The sequence below is a fragment of the Leptonychotes weddellii genome, chromosome 15 (genome assembly GCF_054177405.1).
Source record: "Leptonychotes weddellii isolate Sample4059 chromosome 15, ASM5417740v2, whole genome shotgun sequence".
Classification (NCBI taxonomy): domain Eukaryota; kingdom Metazoa; phylum Chordata; class Mammalia; order Carnivora; family Phocidae; genus Leptonychotes; species Leptonychotes weddellii.
The window spans coordinates 2,195,037-2,218,397 of record NC_138383.1 but is presented as its reverse complement, the minus strand read 5'-3'; the positions used below and the strand labels follow the sequence as shown (position 1 = coordinate 2,218,397).

The 23,361-nt window shown below is 56.4% G+C and overlaps 1 protein-coding gene across 1 annotated transcript; it reads left to right on the top strand.

The window, feature by feature from the left end:
* Positions 1 to 1,127: 1,127 nt before the first annotated feature.
* Positions 1,128 to 23,348, top strand: CARD14 (caspase recruitment domain family member 14). The gene is given in 19 exon segments (XM_081804320.1): positions 1,128 to 1,352; positions 2,561 to 2,698; positions 3,825 to 4,150; positions 7,524 to 7,691; positions 8,566 to 8,685; positions 9,222 to 9,347; positions 9,580 to 9,729; positions 10,726 to 10,842; positions 11,325 to 11,467; positions 11,613 to 11,707; positions 13,331 to 13,391; positions 13,620 to 13,812; positions 17,523 to 17,649; positions 17,925 to 18,162; positions 18,746 to 18,809; positions 19,533 to 19,647; positions 20,213 to 20,386; positions 22,133 to 22,210; positions 22,213 to 23,348. Coding segments are annotated over 19 exon segments (2,841 nt in total). The 5' UTR covers positions 1,128 to 1,141; the 3' UTR covers positions 22,410 to 23,348.
* The last annotated feature ends 13 nt before the right edge of the window (positions 23,349 to 23,361 follow it).

Here is a 23,361-nt window from a genome sequence, read left to right as displayed (position 1 = left end):
CGGAGTCCGGGGCCAGATCTGAAATGAAATGGACCCAGGGCTCACCACGCAGCGAGGAGTACAGACTGGGGTCCCTACTTTTCTCCGCCCCCAGGATGGTCCCCCCACCTCTGCTGAGCTTTCTCAGCCCACCAAGGTGCTCCCAACAGAAGATCTTGGATTTTACGCTGGTCAGCGTCAACACCCCCTGCCCCCGAGCTGCTGTTCAGGTACTTTGAGGGTGAGGGGCTCCGTGATCTGCACCTAGACAGACCGAGCGCTTGTGACCCCAGCCAGAGTCTGCCCAGGCCTGCTGCAGTGGGGTCCCTTCGGAGACCTGCCCGTCTTCAATCCGCACCCCCTGCCGGCCAAAAGGTAGTGGCCTTTATTACTTACTTGGAGTCCTTGGTTTTCGTTTGGAATTGTTTTCTAGTACGCTTTTGCAAAGTGTCATTCCCTAGCACATGTCCTGAGTGTCTCAGGACAAGTGTCCTGGGGCCACGCCAAATAAAAGCAGTGTGCTTTCTGTGCAAACATCCCTCTCCCGAGCCCTGCTTCCCACCTATTCCCCCCACCCCCTCACCGTGGCCTGCGGGCGCCTCCTCTTGTTGCTGGGGGGCTGGATGGGCCGTCCAAACCTTCCCACTTATTCCAGGCAGTGTCCCTCCACCTTCTGCCGTCCTCATCCCTTAAGGAACCCTGTTAGACATTTCCTCCCTCACTGTGCTACTGCAAGATAGTAATATCACAGGTGGACTGAATGTCTGTTTATGCACAGCTGTGCTTTGTACATATAAGGGTAAGAATTTTTACTCAAGAACCAATTTTCGGCCCCTTGGGGGCTACGTCACCCCAGTTGAGAACGCATGTTCCGGATCAAGCTTGTAAATCAGCTCCCCGGGGCCAAGGGCAGTTTCCTGTGCTTTAAAGGCAAATTCAGTGTCCTCGCTCTTCTCCGGGGAGAGGAATTGACTTGAAATCAACAATAAGGATGGATAATCAGCGCCCCCGCCCAGGTCATGGGACACCATCCTCTCCAGATGGCCGTTTCCCTCCGCGCCCGTGACCTGGGCCAAGGGGGTTGGGCTGGAAAGGCCTCGGCAGGCCTGGAACCAGCCGTCCACGGCCGCCCTCTCCTTCCAGCGCCCCTGGGCGCCCGGCCATGGCAGCGCTGCCCCACACAGAGTCCACACTGACGGCGCTGGACGAGGACACGCTGTGGGAGCTGCTGGAGAGCCACTGCCACAAGATCGTGTGCAGCATCTGCCCCAGCCGCCTCACCCCCTCCCTGCGCCAGGCCAAGGTGCTGGACCAGCTGGACGAGGAGGAGGTGCTCCACAGCCCCGGGTTCACCAACACCGTCATGAGAGTCGGTGAGGACCCCCGGCCCCACACCGCCGGCCCCAGCGGACCCCCTCCCTGCCACGCGAGCTCCACACAGGCCATGCTGCGAAGCCCGGGGCCAGGCAGGGAGCGCAGGGCTTTAAGGACCTGGGGGCGTGGGGACACTCTAGTGCCTTCCCGGGGCTGCCGTAACAGATGTCCACAAACCGGGTGGCTGAGACCGGCAGAGACGTATTCGCCCATAGTTTGGGATCCAGGTGTGGGCAGGGCTGCACTCCCTGGAAGGCTGTAGGGACACACCCTTCCCTGTGTCTTCCTGGTGGCCCCAGGCGGTCCTCGGCTTGTGGCCACACCCCTCCAGTGTCCGCCTCTGTCCTCGAGTGGTCTTCTCTGTGTCTCCTCTTCTGTCTCTTACGAGTGCACTTGTCATTGGATTCAGTGGATTCAGGGCCCCCCTGGATAACCCAGGATGATCTCATCTTGAGATCCTTACCGTAATTCCATCTGCAAAGACCCTTGTTCCGGATAAGCTGCCGCTGACAGGTTCCAGGTGGAGGTACCTTTGGGGGGCCATTCCAGATGTCTTTGGAGCCGATTCTGACAGTCTGACTAGCTATGTTTAGTCACTGAAAACCAGGGAAGCTAATAGCTTCACGCTGTCAGATTATTAGGAGATCGGATGAGACAGTTTGTAAGATACTCATCTCCAAGCCCGGGCCAGAGGAAGCAGGCAGTAAGTGGTCGCTATTAATATGATTCTATTTCCGCCTGTTCCTTATGAACCTCAGATATAGGAGAAAGGAATCCAAGCCACTAAGCCAGGCTGAGAGCCATGGGATCGGGATGGCGGGCTCCCTGGGACTCAGGCCCTGGGGCGTTGCCCTTTGCTTCTTTCATCCCACAAGCTTTGTACACAGTGTCTGCACTTGTCCACCAACACACCTGGGAGGTCTTGAGAGCAAAGGTCATCTTCCCGAGTCTTGTATGGCCAGCTCTTAGCGCTTGGATTAGAGTAGTCGCTCAAGGAAGGTCAGCCCGGCCCTTCGGGAGACCAGCTGCAGACACGTCAATTAAAGGACCCACAAGGGCAGTGCGGGCACCTGTGCCCAGGGATTCTGGAAAACTGCTTTCACCTCCTGATCCCTAGATGTGCAAGGATTTCCTCCACCTCCCCACCGTGCTTCCCAAGGCAAGCCCACCCAGAGCCTTGTGAGCTGACACCGTCCTCTCCCCCAAGGGCACTTGCTGGATTTGCTGAAGACTCCAGGGAAGAATGGGGCCATTGCCTTCCTTGAGAGCCTGAAGTTCCATAACCCTGACATCTACACCCTGGTCAGGGGGCTGCAGCCCAAGATGGACTTCAGCAACTTCAGGGGTGAGGGCTGGGTCTTGGGGGGTGGGGGTGGGCGTGCCTTCTTTGGAGCGTCTGGGTCCTAGTGCCTGCATGCTCTTCCAGATGCTTCTCCTGAACCCCCCCAGCACTCTGGGGGTGAGGAGACCCCCACTAATCATGTGCAGGTATAGAAGAAGGAACCCGTGACCTCTGGTTCTAAAAGAAAAGATCTTGGGGTACCTGGGTGGCTCAGTGGGTTAGGCATCTGCCCTCAGCTCGGGTCATGATCTCAGGGTCCTGGGATCGAGTCCCGCTTTGGGCTCCCTGCTCAGCGGGGAGTCTGCTTCTCCCTCTCCCGCCTGCTCTCTCTCTCAAATAAAATAAATAAAATCTTAAAAAAAAAAAAAAAAGAAAAGATCTGTCCCTAACTATGCAGTACCAACAGGAGACTCCTCTTGGGGCACAGAATCTACATTTGAGAGGTGTAGGGAGAGGGCATGTATGTCCTTTCCCTAGAAATGCTCCTGAGGTGGCCCTAGCCTTGGCTTACGTGGAAGGGGCAACCGGGTCCTGGGGCGGCTTCTGCTGGGAGAGGCCCCTGCCGGGAGGGAGGAGGAGAGGAGCGGGCAGCCTTCTGCACCTTCACTCAGCCAGAGAACGAAAGATCTAGCCGACCTGATGGGAAATAAGGCCATTTTCATTAATTGAGTGATTTTAGGCTTCCCTGGAGGAGCTGTTGAAAGATTTTGGGGTACAAAGGGCAGGACCAACATCACTCAAAATGGATGAGAAAACTTTTCTGCCTGTTTGGCGTCACAGTCCATGGTTACGTTAGCTAGAGTGCTGCTATATGGATTCATGTTCCTTGTTATGTTTCTCTTAGGATGACATGGAGGTGAGTTGGCATCGAACACACCTCAGCTAATGAGGGGGAGCTGGGTCTGCACAGCAGGCTCCCACGGGGAAGCTACGGGGGATAATCCTCGTTCCAAAATCACCAGTCATGCTATTTATATAACCAAATATTGAGTCCGGTTGAGCCCAGAAGTTTTTAAGGAGACCCACAGATTAGGGTGGGGGCTCCTGCTTAAGAGTCTGGGTGGAGGAAGCAAAGCCCCTGGGGGACAAGGAGGGAGGGCGAGGTGGCCTACCTGCCCCTCCTCCGCAGGGCTCATGGAGACGTCCAAGCTGACCGAGTGCCTGGCCGGGGCCATCAGCAGCCTGCAGGAGGAGCTGAGCCAGGAGAAGGGGCAGAAGGAGGCCTTGCTACGGCGCTGTCAGCAGCTGCAGGAGCGCCTGAGCCAGGCTGAGGCCCACGCCCAGAGCCTGGGCCAGATGGAGGCCGACCACGACCGCATGAAGCGCGAGGTCAGTGCCCACTTCCACGGGGTGCTGAAGCTCAAGGACGAGATGCTCAATCTGTCCCTACGCTACAGCAACGCGCTGCAGGAGAGGGAGCTGGCCACCACGCGCTGCTGCAGCCTGCAGGAGGAGGTACGCGGGCTGGCCCCCCAGCCCCCCGCCCGGGGCCCCTCCGGTGCTGGCCTGTGCAGCCATGAGCTGCCCTGCCTGGAATACCCTGGGGACTGGCTGGCCCGGGAGGTGCCCTCAGTGGGTGGGGAGGCCCGCCCTGGGCCCCGCCGCCGTGGACACACCTGGGATCCACCTCGCTCCAGCGCTGTTGGTAACCTGGGGCCCGTGGGCCTCTGCCCGCCCCTCCTGTATCGTTCTCAGCGGGGCCTGGGTCTGTGCAATAGGCCAGAGTGTCATCAGTGAGGCCGTCAGACCCCCAAAACACCTTCACTCATTTTTCTGCTGGGAGCCATTATCTTCTGATTGATTTGTAGCAGTTCTTTAAATATTGAGGACATTCCTTATCATCTTGGCATCTGTTGGTTGCCTTTAACTGTGGCTAGGTGTGTTTGTTTTTAGTTTTTACATCTTAACTATATTTAGAAATCATTTCAAATTTATAAAAAAATACGAATAAAAATATCTATCGTCAACCCTTGAACTGCACGAACCCACTTAAACCCAGATATTTTTTCCATAAATGCAGCACTGTAAATGTAATTTCTCTCCCTTATGATTTTCTTTCTTTTTTTTTTTTTTTAAGATTTTATTTATTTATTTGACAGTGAGACACAGTGAGAGAGGGAACACAAGCAGGGGGAGTGGGAGAGAGAGAAGCAGGCCTCCCGCCGAGCAGGGAGCCCGATGCGGGGCTCGATCCCAGGACCCTGGGATCATGACCTGAGCCGAAGGCAGACGCTTAACGACTGAGCCACCCAGGTGCCCCTTCCTTATGATTTTCTTAAGGACCTTCTCTTTGCCCTAGCTCGCTTTATGGTAAGAATACGGTGTATAATACATATAACACACAGAATGTGTTAATTGGCTATTCATGGGATCAGTGAGGCTTCCAGCTAACAGAAGGCTCTTAGGAGTTAAGTCTCGGGAGGGAGGTTCAAAAGTTATACGTGGGTTTTCTTTTCTTTTTTTTTTTTTTTTTGAGAGGCAGAGAGAGGATGGGGAAGGGTAGAGGGAGAGAGAGAATCTCAAGCAGGCTCCATGCCAGGCATGAAGCCTGATGTGGGGCTCAATCTCACAACCCTGAGATCATGACCTGAGCTGAAATCAAGAGTCAGAAGCTTAACCGACTGAGCCACCCAGGTGCCCCACAGCATGGATATTTTTTAAGAATACAAGACCCCCCTTTTTTCTGTAACAGACCACTCCCCATTTTGGGTTTGTCTCACGTCTCCTCGTAAGGAGATGGGGGGTTATGCCCTTTTGGCAGGACCCTGCACAGACAGGGACCCTGGGCCTGGTTCCAGTGGCCCCACCATGGCGCCAGGCCCAGCGCCCCTTGCAGCGGACGTTCGTATCACTCACCTGGCTCAGCTGCTGCCTGCTTCCTCTGCTTTCATTCCCTGCTCCTGAGAAGCAGTCTGGGGGGCGGGCAGCTATGGAACCAGCAAACACCCTGCGGCTCGTGGACATTCCCCCCCAGACAGCCTCACTGGGGATTTTTGCCTGGACTCATCTTTACTCTGGTGGCTGCTAGATGAGGAGCCCCCATCTCCAGTGACTGCTCTGGTCCACCTGTTGGCCCTCAACATCCTGCCCATGAGGGGGAGCCTTTAATCCCCCCAGCTCGTGCATCTGTTGTTGGCTCAGGGACGTGGGTTCCCATTTCCAATGGCATGTAACATATTACTGTCCTGAATGGGTTTGCACAGATTGTCCCAGATTTGGCCAGGGGGAGCCCCTTGAATCTCCTCAACGTCCTGTGGCATGACCCCTCATTTTCTGAGCACAGACTCCCTTGCTGGTATTGCAAGAGTTCCCGGGATCATCTCGTCCGCACCCTGCCCCAGCTCTGGGCTCAGCCATTTCCCTGAAGGGCCCTGGATTCTTGCAGAGACCAAGATCGGGGCTCTAGGGGTGCTCACTGCTCCCAGGATCTCTTTGCTCCTTGGCCCTTTCAGCAGACAGACCTAGGAAACGTGCACGTAAATATATACGTACACAGACACATACAGATATGCATTCGCATTATGCATGCAAGAATGCATGTCCACAGACATACTTGTATTTTAGAAACTGTGAGGTCACACCCACACCTCTAATTCCGGTCAATCCTCAGGGCGTGTCCTTGCCTCCCCATTCGATCCTCGGGTGCCCCTTCTTCTGCGGTGAGAATCTTCCCAACCACACCAGCGCTCACTCGCTCAATCCTATAGGGCATAGCAAATACTTTCACAATAGCTGTGCCCACACCAGCCCAGTGAACAAAGCCGCTGAGCAGAGCTGAGGGCTTGCAGGTCATGGGCTCCTGTGGCTGCTCGGCGCTCAGTCCCTCTCCCTCCCATCGCTGTGGCTACAGTGTTTGAAATATAATTAGGTTCATTTGCTTAGGTTTATCTTCAGTTTTAGGTCCCCCCACCCCCCGTTCAGGTCTTAATGATTTAATTTTACTTTTTGAATATATGGAGTATAACATGTCTAACCCAGGTGACCCGTAGCAGGAACTGTGTAATTGCTTATGGAAAATTTGCTATGGAGATGTCGGGAGGGAAAAAGTCCAAGTGGGAAGGTTCTTCCTTCTCCTCCTGACCCCAGAGTGAGTGCTGACTCCACCCTGACATCCAGACTTCCTGGGTTGCCTCTTGGGGAATTTCCCTCCCCCCACCTGGGGGCGCCACACCCACCTGGGGTGCTTTCCCAGGTCTGAGTTTCTCTTGGGGCACTATCCTGCAGGGTGGAGGCCAGCAGGACCTGGCCAGGTAGCTTCCAGAGGACCACAGCCCTGGACACGCAACCCGCTGGGCGGGGGGGAGCACATATCTGCATGCGGATTGCAAGTGCGTCTGCGTAGACCAGGCATCTATGCTCCCCATCTGACTTGATTTCCCCTTTCTTCTCACTTACTGATTTTCACGAATCCCGATTCCCTTTATGCAATGTATCTAGCAGAATATGGAAAGGCAGGGAAGCCAGGGCGCGTGCTGAAGGACTCGCTCACTGGCCACTCACCACCCACCAGCTGCTGGGGTCCCAGAGTTTCTAGAGAGGGTCTGAGAGCTGATTTCCCGGGCTCCTTCCTCTGTTCCCTGGGCCCCACCCCAGTGATTTAATGGCTCGCCTCATCTAAAAAATAAAGCTAGAAATGCCTTTCTCCTCCCCAGGAACTGGAACTATTTACTAGGTAAAACTCTTTAATGGATTTTGAAATCTCGGGGGAGGGGCCCCTCTAAGGATGAAAAGCATCCTCCTGGAGGAGAAAGGTGAGGGAAGCAGGGGCCCCTGGGGTAGTGGAGAACCAGCCCTGACTCGGCCCTTCCTCTCGGCCTCCTCCTGGCAGCTGTACCTGATGAAGCAAGAGATGCAGCGCCAGAAGATGTCTTCCTCCCGTGAGCAGGAATTGCGAGAGCGGTCCCTGCAGATTGCCGGCGGCCTGGAGCCTGGGGACAAGGAGCTGAGCCACCTGAAGGAGGAGACTGAGAAACTCCGGTCACTGACCTTCAGCCTGGTGGGTCCGGCTCCCGTCCCCAGCAGCTGCCCGGGGCTCCCGCAGGCTGGGGGGGTTCTCACAGGTGGTCCGCAGAGGGGTGGCTGAGGACCGGGAGCCCATCCAGGGGCACCCTACGTTTCCCTTCCTGCTCCTCGCCGGCCCCCAGCGTGGCAGGATGGACAGCTACTGGACGTGCCGAGCAAGGCCCCCCTCAGCTCAGCAGCTGCTGCGGTGCTGGTTTAGAGGGAATTAGGCTGATTATAAATGACAGGATTCAAGGTTGGGGGGGGTACTTTTTTGCCTGCAGAATATTCTGCGATCCTGCCCAGGCGCGCTCTGGAAGGAAGCCGCAAAATGGGTGATGCCAACGTCTGGAATTATGCAAACTTCTGCCCCTCCTCGTCGATTCCTTTCAATCAATAAAATGTCTATTTATAGAGCTGTTCCTCCCAATGAGTAGACATTCCCTGGGTGCAGGGCGGGCCGCCGCGGCCGGTCTCCCGCCTGGATGGTGCCACCATTCCGAAGCCCCTTCCTGAGCAGTGGGCCAGAGAGGGAATGGTGTGTCCTCCGTCAGAGACTGTGCTGGTGGATTTGTGGACAGAGCGGCCTGACCTGGCCCACAGGGGGGATGGCCACCCCGAGAGACATTCAGTTTCCTTTACTTTCTATCCTTGAGCCCAGAGAAATAGAAGGGAAATGCACGTTTCCCATTTTGATTGTTGACCCTGCCTCTTCTCCTGCCTAGTGTGCAGGGATAAGGTTGAATCCATCCACACGCCCAGCCCCGAAATTTCCTGCTGCCTGTTCTCGGGGCAGAACGACGGGGAACTTCCCAGGGGCAGGCCTTTCAGGAGGTCGGGGTCCCGGGGCTGACCTCTCTTTGCCCCAGGCGGAGAATGACATCCTGGAGCAGAACCTGGACGAGGCCCTGGAGAGCAAGCAGGAGCTGGTGGACCGCATCCACTCTCTGAGGGAGCGGGCTGTGGCCGCCGAGAGGCAGCGCAAGCAGGTGACCCCAGCAGGGCAGCACGGGCAGGGAAGACAGGCTCTCGCAAACGCTCATCCCTCGTGGAAGCTTGATGGAGCACGGACTCATGGCCCATGGCTAGCGGTCCCGTCTGGTTTGTGGGTGGTCAGAAAAGGATCAGACACACGAGCAACAAAACTCAGGGTGCTTTCCAGTGTGGGGGGGTGAGGTTTATTTAGTTGCTACGACAGGCGAGGGGAGGATTGGGAGGAAGGGGACAGTGGGAGAGAATGAGGCAGCGTGGAGGGAGATTATTTACGTCTTTTGGGACATGGAGTGAACAAAACGTAGTTATACCTGCAACATCCACTTGTGTTCTGATAACTGAAAGCAAATACAATCAGCATAGCAACTCCGTAGACACACCTTGAAATTTAGCACTTAAGAAACGAGCAGGAGGTCACCGATTTCACCTTCCGAACCGCCCCCTCTGTCCCCGAGGCCCCCCCTGGCCCGCCCCATCCTCCGCCGACCCCCAGCACCGCTGGCCTGCATGGGCTATGTTTGTCCCCGGCCAGTACTGGGAAGAGAAGGAGCAGACCCTGCTCCAGTTCCAGAGGACGAAGGTAGACTGTGACCTCTACAAGGAGAAGGTGAACGCCCTGCAGAGCCAACTGCTGCAGCTACAGAAGGAGCGCGACCAGGTACCTTGGCGGGGAAGGGCCCCGGGCCCCCGGCTGAGCGGTGGCAGAATGTGTTGCCTGGCCGAGGCTCCTCGAGAAGCCTTCGGGGTTTAACCCCGGGCTGGCTGGGGTCACGCGGCTCCCTGCACCACCCGATGGCAGTTGGTTCCAGATTCCCGTCTCTCTCCCCCGGCTGTCCCCTACCGACACGCTCCCCCGTGCCATCCTCCCTCCTTTCCTGTCTGACTCCCAGGCCTACTCTGCCCGGGATGCAGCCCAGATGGAGATTTCTCAGAAGCTGACAGAGAAGGACGCCCTCCGCAGGGAAGTATTTGAGCTGACAGACCAGGTCTGCAAACTGCGCCAACAGCTCTGCAGGCCAAAGGCCGAGTCCCCGCAGGGGGTGAGTGCTTCCCTCCCACCCTGCAGGGAGGCCGGTGGCTGTGTGCGCCCATGGGACGGGTCCCAGGCCATGCGCCGCCCCGGCTGGGACATCAGGTTCAGCCGTATCTGCCGCACGCTGGCTCTCGTGGGTGAACCTTGTTGCCAAGTCATTGAAGCAAGTTGAGTCTGTGTCTGTATCTCCTTTGATGGTAATCATATGCAAGTCATGGAAGAGGTAGCTGAATGGAAGGTTCTGGCACCTGTCACGTACGGTGTTCGATGAAGAAAGAAAGCATATGAAACTGGGCCAGGCAGCCACTCGCTTTTGTAGATGATGCATTCCTGAGATGTTTGCAAGTCCGATGTCCAAGAGCCCACTTCCATGCATGAAGGGAACTATGTTCCCAAAGAGCTAAAATGATTACAAGACCTCCAGTTATGGTCCGTCCGCAGCTCCAGCTCCAGGCGCCTGGTGGGTGGGTGAGACCCTTCAGAGGCGCCCAGGACCTCGGTGAGGCCTAGGCAGACCCTCTTCTTCCTAGGCGGAGCCCCCAGCCCTTCCTCCTTCAACCTCCTCACATCCACCACGTTCCAAAAATATATATATACGTATTTAAAAAAGGTAGACCGCAAGATGCCAACTTTCCTGTCCCTGAGTGTGGAGGATGGGAGAACCTTGCTTTCTTTACTCAGTTCTGTTTGCTCCCAGTATTCTATATGGAGTTGGGAATATAATACACATAGCATGTTACTTGTGTAACCGGTAAGGAACAACATGTAATCTCTAAAAGAGATGAAATAGCATTCACCAGGCTGGTTCCTTTCCGTCTCCTTGGGGGTCGGCTCCTGCGTGCTGGGGGTCCCACGCTCCGAGGAGGGGACATGATGAGGGGAGGCTGCCCGGAGGGTGGAGGCGGGAGGTGGAGACGGGAGGGAGGGGACTTGCTGGAAACCCCCAAGAGCATCCAAGAGGAAACGTGCCTGAACTGAGCAGCCCGGGGCCCGTCTTCGGCAGCCTAAGCAGGAAGCCAGCGCCAGGGAGCCCTGTCCGAAGGGAAAGCAGCCGCTGGTGCGCATGTTCGCCATCTGCCCACGGGATGACAGCGACTCCGGCTGCCCCGGCCCCCCTGAGGTACGGCGGGGGCCTCTTCCCCTCCTGGGCCAAGCCAGGGGCACGCTCACCTGGCGGGACAGACGGGGCCTGGCGCACGCAGGTGCTGAAGACGTCCTCGTGACGTGGACGCGGGCCTGTGTTCAGATCTGTGCTGCACGCCTGCCCCGCTGCGCACGTGACCCTCACCAGCCGGGCGCGGGCCTCTCTGGGCCTCGGTGGCTTCGAATGTGAAGTGGGACCGTACTACCCACCGTGTAGATTTATCCGGCCGCACCGAGCAACATGAGATACGGAAAGCAGCTAGTAGGGTGCCTGGCACACAGTAGGTGCTCAGCTAGCGTGACCTTGCTCCGTGCTATGTCCTTCTCACCGCCCCTGCCCTGACAGTTGGGGACCACGATTTATTATGGTTTTTCCCCTCACGCCGTGGAGCAGCGGGGAGGTGTCGAGCGGGGTCCCGTGGGAGCCCTGTGCCCACCTCTGCCCTGTCCCCCCCCCAGTCTCAGCTCTGCTCTGACCTGAACGCCACGTCCAACCGTGAGCTGGTGGACAGCTTCCGCTCCAGCAGCCCCGTGCCTCCCAGTCCGCAGTCCCTGTACAAGAGGGCCGCAGAGGACTTCCGGGAAGACCCCGGGTCTTTCAGGTAACGACTGGCAACGGGGTTCAGATGGCGCAGGCCCCGGCAGCTCACTGGGACACGGGCCGAGGGCAGGGCAGGTGCAGGGACTCTGGGTCTGAGCGGGGAGCAAGCGAGGCAGCCCGAGCGGCCGTCTTCCCGTGCTTTCCAGTGGCTTCCCAGAAATCCTGCAGGTGGACCGGGGACCCACCCCGGGGACGAAAGCAGGTGACGCAGACCTGGATTATGAGATCGTAGACAGGGCAGGTGAGTGCGCCCCACCTGGGCCTCTGCAGCCGCCCCCTCCCCTGAGCTGGGCTAGCTGGGCTGGCTGAGCAGAAGTGAGAACAGGGGTCTTCAGGGAGGCAGGTGAGACAGCCCCGTACCTCTCCAGGGTTGGGCTGAGGAGGCGAGCTTCACCGCTGCCCCGCCCTGGGCCTCTGGGGAATCCTGACCACCTGGTCCTTTGAGCCCATGCCCTGTTTACTGGGCATCCTTTCTGTCTCTCACCTTGAAGCCAAGGGAGTTGTGTTCATCTTCCCGTCCAGCTCAGCATTACCGCTCAGATAGCTCTGGACACACGTGTTCTCTCCATCCCTCCCTGCTCTCATGGCGACATCAGAAGACAGCAGGCTTTAGTCCCCCACCCCTGGAAAAGGCATCTGCTGGGAGCATCTCTCCCCCCAGGTGTGGCACGTGAGACCTTCCCACATCTCCTGTGGCTTATTCCTCATATTTGTGACTTGGCTTGTCTCCTCTCCTTCTCAACCTCTCCTTATGTGGCCCCACATAGACAGCCTCCTCACCTTTTCCACCCTGCACATCTGCCTACCCCCCCCCCGCCCCCCGCCGTGAGCCTCGTGCACAGCAGGTGCTTAGCACCCGGTCTGGAATTCACCCCAGTGGCCACCAGGGGGCGCACAAACCTCTAGCTGTTCAGAACATCCACCCCTTTAGGGCAGGTGGGGTCTGAGGCTCCCAGTGGGTCACTTGACGAGAAACCTTGCCCCCTGCGAGATGGTGTTAACCGAGAGGGTCCCCCCAGGGCATATCCATCCTGGATGTGATGCTCTTTGTTTCCTTTTTTTTTTTTTAAGATTTTATTTATTTATTCGACAGAGACACAGAGAGAGAGGGAACACAAGCAGGGGGAGAGGGGGAGGGAGAAGCAGGCTTCCGCTGAGCAGGGAGCCCGATGCGGGGCTCGATCCCAGGACCCTGAGATCATGACCTGAGCCGAAGGCAGACGCTTAATGACTGAGCCACCCAGGTGCCCCTTTTTGTTTCCTTCTGCCACAATTCTGTAGAACGTCCTAGTTTATACACTTTTAGTGGAATTGACCTCAAGTACATCAGGAGTATACTATTTTCATTTGACTCTGAATGTAATCATGAATTTTGCCTGTGAGCTCGGCAAAAATAGCAGGTAACCGTTGACCCAGGCAGAAATGCAGGTCCAGGCAGAAATGCGGCCCATTTTTTTTCTAAGTTTTTATTTTAATCACCCAGTGCTCATCACAAGTGTACTCCTTAATCCCCATCACCTATTTCACCCACCCACCCCCACCTAGATTTGATTTTTAATGAAGCCAGACATCCAAACTCCAGCTGCCCTATCCTGTAAAATGTTGGCAAGTCATTCAACTATCTCATAAGGACACGCTATAGGTCAAACCCCACTCCTGTTTGGGGAAGATGACCTCAAGATTCTAAGCAGTGAGGAAGGGAAGAGGCAGGGAGGTTCAGCCTCAGCAGGAGGAGACAGACCAGCAGGGGGTGCTGCCCAAGGCTGGGGTGGGGGGACGAGGTTGCCCGAGTAAGCAAAGCTCCGTCGGGAGGGGAGAGCTGGGGGGCTGGCCTGCCATGTCTGAGCCCTCCACTTCCGTTCAGACCTTCCTGAGTGTGAGAGCAGCCTGCAGCCGTGGGCCGGGGGCCTCACCCTGTCGTCCAGGTGAGCGGCGGGAAGGGCCGGGGCCAGCAGGTGGCAGGGCAGAGTGAGGGCTGTGTCCTATCACTATTGGGAGGTGATGGCCCCTCTGAGGATGAGATCATGGTTGGGGCGTGTGTGTGTGTGTGTGTGTGTGTGTGAGAATTCCAGAATGCTGGGGCCAGCGGGGCCAGGGCCTGGCCTGACCTCCTGCTCTGGTGGCTCGTGGGCTCTGTCACCCCCCTCCTGCAGCAGCGTCCCAGTGCGGAGGAGGCCGGCCCGCAAGATCCTGAGCCAGGTCACCGTGCTGGCCTTCCAGGAGGACGCCCTGCTGGAGCAGATAAGCATCATCAGTGGCAACCTCACGGGCATCTTCATTCACCGGGTCACCCCCGGCTCGGCGGCGGACGAGATGGCCTTGCGCCTGGGCACTCAGATCATGATGGTGAGTGCAGCCCCCGCCCCACAAGCCCCTGCCCAGGGACCTTCTCTGGGTAGGGTCCGACTTGACACGGGCGTGTTGTCAGGATAGCCCAGGCTCCCTCTCGGGCTGAGGTTACACTCACTTAAAGGCTACGTTCCAGATGACTCCCATGGGAACCCTGGCCCGTCTGGATCCCTGACGTTCGTGAACTCGGCTAGGTGAGCCCGTGAGCTCAGGCGAGGACCACCTGCCATCTGAGAAGGCTTCTGGCTGCAGCGGCCCTGACCCGGGACCTTTCCATAGGGCCATAGCCCGTTCTTTTACTGTGCTGATCACGTTGTGTGTATGTAGTAAAATACACAGCCATCACATACAATTCACCATCTCGTTGGGGGCATCTTTAAACCTTTTTTATTGCAAAATATTCGTTGAACTGCAAAACCCATAAATATACCGCTTGACTAATTATTATCAAGTGAATATGTGGGCAGGGAGGTGACTTTAATGTGGCCTGGAAGCAGAAAACAGTCACCCTGTTCCTGAGGCTGGTTCCCCCAGGAGGAGCCTGGGGTGAGCCTGGGGTGAGGTGGGGGCGGCCTGCGGCGGAGGCGAAGGCTGAGAAGTGTGGGCAGGCACCGCCTTTGCTCCGGAGCCCTGGGCCCGCCGGCTTCTCCCTCACCGCTAACAGGCTACGTTGTGGTTAAAGCAACGTTTATGATGTTTGGGGAGACAGTCCTGATATCTTAATGTATTTTATTATTATTTATTTACTTTTGAGTTTTTAATTCCAGTTAGTTAACATACAGTGTTATGTTAGTCTCAAGTGTACAATATAGTAACTCAACACTTCGGTAATCACCCGCTGCTCTTCCCAACTCTTTAATCCCCATCACCTGTTTCCCCCATCTCCCCACCACCTCCCCTCTGTAACCATCAGTGTGTTCTCTAGAGTTTAGAGTTGGTTTGTCTCTCTTTTTTCCCCTTTGCTCATTTCTTTTGTTTCTTAAATTCCACATATGAGTGAGATCATATGATAATTGTCTTTCTCTGACTTATTTATTTCACTAAGCATAATATCCTCCAGTTGCATCCATGTCTTTGCAAATGGCAAGATTTCATTCTTTTTGATGGCTGAGTAATATCCCATTGTGTGTATATACCACAGCTTCTTTTTTTTTTTTTTTAAGATTTTATTTATTTATTTGACAGAGAGAGAGACAGCGAGAGAGGGAACACAAGCAGGGGGAGTGGGAGAGGGAGAAGCAGGCTCCCCGCAGAGCAGGGAGCCCGATGTGGGACTCGATCCCAGGACCCTGGGACCATGACCTGGGCCGAAGGCAGACGCTTAACGACTGAGCCACCCAGGTGCCCCAATACCACAGCTTCTTTATCCATTCATCTGTTGATGGACATCTGGGCTCCTTCCATAGTTTGGCTATTGTGGACATCACTGCTATGAACATTGGGGTGCAGGTGCCCCTTCAAATAAGTATGTTTGTGTCCTTTGGGTAAATACCCAGTAGTGCAATTGCTGGATCATGGGGTAGCTACATTTTTAACTTTTTGAGGAAACTCCATACTGTTTTCCAGAGTGGCTGCACCAGCTTGCATTCCCACCAACAGTGTAGGAGGGTTCCCCTTTCTCCGCATCTCCGCCAACATCTGTTGTTTCTTGTGTTGTTGATTTTAGCCATTCTGACAAGGGTGAGGCCATATCTCATTGCGGTTTTGATTTGCATTTCCCTGAGGATGAGTGATGTTGAGCATCTTTTCATGTGTCTGTTGGCCATCTGGATGTCTTCTTTGGAGAAATATCTACTCATGTCTTCTGCCCATTTTTTTTTTCTTCTGCCCATTTTTAACTGGATTATTTGTTTTTTGGGTGTTGAGGTTTATAAGTTCTTTATATATTTTGGATACTAACCCTTTGTTGGATATGTAATTTGCAAATGTCTTCTCTCATTCCATAGGCTGGCTTTTAGTTTTGTTGATTGTTTCTTTCACTGTGCAGAAGCTTTTTATTTTTATGTCTTTTGAGTCCCTTGTCTCTGGCTACGCGTCTAGTAAGTTGCTGGGGCCGAGATCAAAGAAGTTACTGCCTGTGTTCTCCTGTAGGATTTTTATGGTCTCAGGTCTCACATTTAGGTCTTTCATCCACTTTGAATTTGTTTTTCTGTATGGTGTGAGAAACTGGTCCGGTTTCATTCTTTTGCACATAGCAAAAACTCCCCAATTTTCCCAACGCCATTTATGGAAGAGACTGTCTTTTTTTCATTGGATATTCTTTCCTGTTTTGTCAAAGATTAGTTGACCATAGAGTTGAGGGTCGATTTCTGGGCTCTCTATTCTGTTCCATTGATCTATGTGTCTGTTTTTGTGCCAGGACCATAGTGTCTCGATGACCACAGCCTTGTAATAAAACTTGAAGTCTGGAATCGTGATGCCTCCAGCTTTGCTTTTCTTTTTCAAGGTTGCTTTGGCTATTTGGGATCTTTTGTCTTATATAAATTTTAGGATTGTTTGTTCTAGTTCTGTGAAAGGTGCTGGTGGTATTTTGATGGGGATTGCATTAAATGTGTAGTTTGCTCCGGGTGGTAGAGACATTTTATTTTATTTTATTATTATTTTTTTTAAAGATTTTATTCATTTATTTGAGAGAGAGAGAATGAGAGAGAGCACATGAGAGGGGGGAGGGTCAGAGGGAGAAGCAGACTCCCTGCCGAGCAGGGAGCCCGATGCGGGACTCGATCCAGGGACTCCAGGATCATGACCTGAGCCGAAGGCAATCGCTTAACCAACTGAGCCACCCAGGCGCCCGAGACATTTTAACAATATTTGTTCTTCCAACCCATGCGCTTGGAATGTCTTTCCATATTTTTGTGTCATCTTCAATATTTTTCATCAGTGTTTTATAGTTTTCAGAGGACAGATATTTTTCCGTCTTTGGTCAGGTTTATTCTTGGTGCTATTGTAAATGGGATTGTTTCCTTGATTTCTTGTTCTGCTGCTTCATTATTGGTGTATTGGAATGCAATGGATTTTTGTACGTTGATTTTGGATCCTGTGACATTACTGAGTTCATAGATCGGTTCTAGCAGTTTCTTGGTGGAGTCTTTCAGGTTTTCTATATAGGGTATCATGTCATCTGCAAATAATGAAAGTTTTAGTCCTTCCTTAACAATCTGGATGCCTTTTATTTCTTTTTGTTGTCTGATTGTGGTAGCTAGAATATTTTTTTCATGATAAAAATATATACTCTCCTAAACTTAAAACCACCCAGGGTTGAGCGAATGAGTGGGGTGGACAGCGAGAGCCCTGTGCCTGTGGGCTTTCGCCACCAGGGCAGCATAAGGGGGTGGGGGAGGGCTGCCGCCCAACGTCCTGCAGGGCCTGGGGCCAGCCCCACAGCACAGAACAGTGGCCTCACATGTCAATAGTCCCAAGCTGAGAACCCCTGACCTGAAATGCTCTAGAGCGGAATCTATTTTGAAGAGTGGAAACTCGGCCCTCAGCGGTAATCTTGGCACACCGCGTGTTGGGGAAGGGTGGGTGCTTGATTCTCGGCACGGGAACGAGTGTAGTTGGAGGAGACCACATCAAGATGTCCTGAAGCAGGGCCGGTGGCAAGGACTCTGGTGGGTGCGTGTGGATGGCTGGGAAGGGTGAGCAGGCCCTACTGTAGAGTCCAGAATCCAGGTCAAAAGAGGCCGACACTGGTGATTTGCCCTCAGGTGGATTATGAGGCAACAGAGCCCATGTTCAAGGGCACCTTGGAGGACACGGCCCTGGAGCAAGCTGTCGGACTTCTCCAGAGGGTCAACGGCTTCTGCTGCCTGTCTGTGAAGGTCAACATGGAGGGTACACACTCCCGCACCCCGCCCACCCCGTGAGGCCACCACCTGAGACCTGAGCCCCTGGCTGTGCGAGGCCCGCCCTCTCACGCACCCCGGAACCAGATTGTGCCCTAAGTGTGCAGAGGGCTGTGGGGCAGCTGGGGGTCTCCTTCCTGCCCATTGGCTCCAGCACCAGAATGGCTCCCAAGACTCTGGGGGAGGTTCCTTCCTTCTCTCTGGCTTTCACATTCCAGAACCTTCCCTGAGTGGGGTCATGGCCCCGGGCTTATCTTTGATCAGGTTATAAGAAGTTGGTCCAGGACCTGGAGGCCAAAGTGGCTACCTCAGGGGATTCCTTCTACATCCGGGTGAACCTGGCCGTGGAGGCACGGGCAGAGGCGGAGCTGCGGGTGTGATGCAGTGACATTCTGCACGTCAGCGACACCATGTTCCAGGGTCGCAGCTGCTGGCATGCCCACCGCGTGGGCCCCTACAGTACGAAGGGCGTCGAGCACGGCACCATCCCCAACTACGCCCGGTGAGCAGAGGGACTCCTGGTGTCCAGTGGGTGGATGCCGCTCACCGTCCTGCAGTGCCCAGGACGGCTCCCCGTGACCGAGTGAGCCAGCCCCAAATGTCACGCTGGTCTTGAATGCTCTAGAATGGTCTAGGACCAAGGGTCATCCCTTTCCACAAAGAAACCCCATCTCAGTGATGACATTGCAGGTGGCACACTGGGGATTCCACAGTGGGCCACCCTCCTTGGGAGCAGCATCAGCCCTGCTGAGAACCGTGTTCTAGATCAACCGGAGTGCACAAAGCAGGGCGTCTTGCCCCGAAGCCTCATCGCTCTCAGTGACACCAGGCTGGCTGTCGAGGTTCTAGAGCGTGGCCCAGACCCAGGCTCCCACGGAGTCACCTGGGTCTCAACTCAGAACAATTCCATTGGCAGCTGCAGGGGACAGGCTGAGGCTTTGCAGTTTTCCAAAAGCCCCAGGGGACTGTAATGCACCCCCCCCAAGGGTGGGGCCGCAGGGGTGGGTTTGGGGGTGCTGGGCAGGGGCCTGCTTCTTCTTCAAGTCCTCCTTGCCCCTGGGTCAGGGCCGGTCTCCTTTGCACAGAGCTCAGCAGCTGCTCATCGCCCTCATCCAGGACATGGCTCAGCAAAGCACCATCGCCCGCAAGGTGAGGTGGTGAGACCTGCCAACCCGGATCCTGGACACAGGGCCCTGCTGCGGTGGGTCCTGCCTCTCTATCCTGGCCTTCCTCCTCCTGGCTCACATCATCTGGGGTGGGTCCCGCCTGGAGGGTCCTGGCCCCATCTGGGGTGGGTTAGAAGAGGGGCAGGTGCTGGCCTGGGGGCCCAGGGACAGGGCCCATAGGCTGCTGACCCCATGGGTGTGACCTGGCCTGTGTCTCCCTGGTGGTCCCTCCAGGCCTTCACCTGGGCCTGCACACCACACCCAGCCTGCAGGCTCCTCTGTGTGCGCAGACACATCACATAGGCTGTCTCTGTCACCCTCCCAGGTCATCTCGTTTGCCTGTCCATCTGCACCCCATCCTAGAACCTCTGATGTCCCGACATAGAACATCCAGCTGTCCCCCAGCAGGATGTTAGGGCAGCTTCCCTGGATTGGGGCAGGGCTAGGCTGTGGGGGCCCCTAGTCTTCCCTCCTGCTTTTTGCAGCCTGCCCTCACTTTGGACGCCACACTCAGGGGTGCCCTGCTTGGGGGCTCTGCCTGAGGACCCTGTCCTGCCTCCCTTCAGCTCCCACCCTCTGGCATGGAGCCTGAGCCTCCTGGCTGTTCAGTGGGCACAGCCTGGTGGCCCAGGGACCAGCTTGGATTTTGCAGTGGGCTAGGGTCCTGTCGGCTTGGACACCTGCTCGTCCCTCTTCCCTCCTCCAGCAGTCTTCCGGGGGACCCCAGAAGCTGGTCCGCATCGTCAGCGTGGACAGAACCAAGGCCAGCCCTCTGCGCTCATCCTTCGATGGGGCCCTGTGGGAGCCCAGCAAGCTGGAAGGTGAGGCGGGTAGCACAGGCCGAGGGGGCCCTTGATCGCCACTGTGTGACGTGTGTGGGTGTGAGGTCATGACAGAGGTCAGCGTGGCACACACCCCTATCAGGTCAAACCCTGCAATGAAGACAGTGGGAGTGGATTGAGAGTGAGGTGAATTGTTTTGAATTAATTTTCTTCTTTTTGGCAAGTGTTTTGGGTGCATGATATGACTATTGAAAACAGAAGTACAATCTAGAAGAGCAGGGACCAGGAGGGAGGGAGGCCTGGTGCTGTGGGTCCAGCAAGGGCGAGGACCCTGGGGCCAGAGGTCTTGCAGCATGCTGGAAAGGAAGAGGACTGCTTTTCTCTATCCCCGCTGTGGGCCTGGGGAGCTGAGCCCGGAGAGACGCAGAGCTACCTCATCGACGGGTGCGAAGAACCCCCAGCCACGGGGTGTGGGACGCACATGTCCCTGGTGCAGGCTGAGCCTGTTACTGCCCCAAACACACTCAGTCTGTCCTGCGGCCTGAGAGGCTGGCGGACCACCCAGCTTGGCGCCCGGCCCGCTCACACCTCCTCTCCCCCACAGAGCCCTCCGCCGCGTGCTTCTGGTCCGAGAGCTGCTTCACCCTGGTGCCCCACACCCTGGTGCACCCCCACAGGCCCAGCCAGCCCCGGCCAGTGATCTTCGTGCCCAGGGTGGTAGGGAAGATCCTGAGCGAGAAGCTGTGCCTCCTCCAAGGGTTCAAGAAATGCCCAGCAGGTACGCCGTCACCTGGGAGCCCCACCTGCCTGCCGCGTGGCAGGGCGAGGCCTTGGCAGAATGCTTGCCTTCGCTCGGGAGAGCAGTGTGGAGGTCACTGTGTGAGTGTCCCGGGCCGCTTGGAACAGCAGAGGTCCATTCCCCCGTGGTGATGGAGTCCAGAAGGCTGAGATCCAGGCGTCTCTGTGCTGCCCCCCACCCCGCCCCGCCCAGAGGCTCTCAGGGGGAGTCACTCCTTTCCTCTTCTGGCTTCCAGTGGTGCTGATGGTCCTGGGGGTCCTTGGCTTGTGGCTGCATCACTTCTGTCTCTGCCTCCTTGTCACCTGGCCTCCTCCCGTCTCTGTGTCTTCACACGGTCTTCTTATAAGGAACCAGTCATGGATTCAGGGTCCATCTTACTCCAGTGCGACCTCATCTTCACTAACCACATCTGCCAAGACCCTATTTCCAAATACGGTCACATTCCCAGGTTCCAGACGGTCACGCATCCTGGGGGGGTGCTATTCAATCCGGTGCAGTTACTGGTGGCAGATAGGTTTTACTCAAGTGGGGCAGGACCCCCAAATGGCTCTGCCCACCTGCTCACCCCCAGAGCTGCTTGGTGGAGAGTCACGGAGAGGAACGGGCCATCTGGAATCCTGGATCCCAGGGGACAGGGTCTGAGTGTCTGCACAGCAGGAGAGGTGGTTCCAAGGTTGGCGAGCTGGAGAGCAGCTTTGTGGGTTTTCATTCATCAGCTCGTCACTGGCCGATGGCTACGGGAAGCCTTGGGTTGCCACTGGCGGGGGAATAGGGCTCTGTCCGGACCCCCTGGGGTTCACAGAGGGCACAGGGGTGAGCGAGTCTGGCTCCTCTAGCTGGCACCTCCCGTATGCCAGGTTCCCTGAGGGGAGTTGGAGAGGGGAAGCCTCCTGCAGACAGACAGGCTGCCGGGCGTGGGCTCCACAAGTGGCCCAGAGAGGGAGACAAGGGCTTTGGAGAAGACGGGGGCGCAGCTGGGCTCTGACGGGCAGGCAGGAGCTGGTGGGGCCGCAGGCCGGGCGGAGGTGCTCTGCGTGTGGCCCCGGGGGCCAGAGGTGCAGGTGTAGGACGCTGGGGAGGAAAGGCCGCGGAGAGCAGCTGTCCGTGAGCTGGAGTCCCCGTGACGGGGGCGGGGGCAGGGGGAGGTCTGACCGAGGAGGACGCGTGCTCAGACAGAGGCGATTCAGGAAGAAAAGCAAAAGCGGGGTGTGTTTTGACAGGTTTATTCAGGGCAAGGGTTCTCAACCTTGGCCCTGACAGTCGGATGGGGCTGCCTCCCCCTGTGTGGGGGTGTCCTGGGTCCTGCAGGACGTCGAGCAGCACCCCGGCCTCCACCCAGTAGACACAGTAGCATGCCCCCCCAGTGGTGACAGCCACAAATGTCTCCAGACGTTGCCAAGTGTCCCCTGGGGGTACAGCTGTGCCCAGCTGGGAAGCGCTGACGTGTGGGCTCTAAGGCACTTCTGGGTGTGAGAAGCTGGATGTGTGCACTTGCACTTTTGGAGCTTAGGTGGGGGTGATGGGGAGGGGCTCGTTTATCTGCATCGCTGAGTGTGCAGGGCACAGACTCCTCTTGAGTGCTAAGAGCAGGGTCAGGTTTATAGAGAGGACATCCTGGGAGGCGCGTCCCCCAGAGCTGGTGGGGGACCATGGGGGGGCACGTGCAGCATGGAGCTCCCTCAGGACCTCACAGAGTGTGATGTCCCCATCCACTGTCACCTTCAGAGTACTTGAGCCAGAAGGAATATGATGCCTCCAGCCAGAGAGGGGACATCATCCAGGACGGGGAGGCATCTGGTGGCCGCAGTGGCTCGGCATGTCCGAGGAGCAGCTCCTGGAGGCGGGCAGGCAGGGGGAGTCCGAGCTGGACAAAGCGCCCTGTCTATACAGCAGTGTGGCCCCCGACGGCTGGGGTGACCCAGAAGCACTGCTTGGCTGTGTGCGCTACGTCATCGGAGATGAGCAGAAGAAGGTCGTGTGGACTGAGCAGAGCCCCCGCTGACGGCCCCGCAGTCCCCTCCAGGGCCTGTGGGGACCTCTGAGTCCCTGTGATTTGAGCTCAGAGCCTCGCGGGCACAGCCTTGGGGGTGCTCACCACACAAGCCCAGCTCTCCGAGCATCTGCTCCCCTCTCACTGGGGTCCAACCTTGAACCCCACTCTGTGCAGGTCACAGGTGGGCATTCAAACCATCCGCCCACCTTCCTGTGCAAGCCATCTCCCCCTCCTCCAAGGCTTGGCTGCCAGGGTCTGAACCAGAGGCCTCGAGAACACGTCTGGGGTTTGGCATCTCCTGCACCCTCCCACAGCGGGAGGCCCCAGATGTCTCCAGAAAACCACCTGTCTGACCCAATTCTCCCCTTTTGCATTTCAATGTGCCAAAGGGCTTGTTCCAAAGCCACCGAGGCAGCAGGCTGGTAGCCCTGGTGCCCCCCAAAGTCACTGCCATCCCCGCCCAGAGCAGAGGAACAGACCCCGTTGTAAGGTAAGCCTGGCTTTCTCAGCTTCTGATGGCTGATACCTGCTTCAGTGACTCAAGTTTGGAAAGTCGTGTGTACAAACTGGGAAATATGGTTTCCCAGCAAAGGAAACAGTATTTTCGTGGGTTTCTGCCTGGTGGCCACCATACCTGGTTCAGGGACCCACGGGGGTGTCCTGGAGAAGCCTCCCACAGACACCCTTGCACACTGGCCGGGCTCCTCCTGAGCCCGAGATCTGCCCCCTTTACCGGGCAGCCCACTGAGCCCCTTCTCCAGGGCAAAGCACCTTTCCTCCACCTCCAGGGCTCAGGAGACACATGGGCATGGTTGGGCCGAGCCCCCGGGCCCCCTAGCACCTGGCTTTGCCCCCTACTGTGGGGGACTGAATATCATTTTGGCAGCAGTGCCCCTGAACCCAAGTGCCTCAGGAAGTTGCTCTAGAACTCAGGCCGGCGTGCTCATAAACAAGCCAGAAA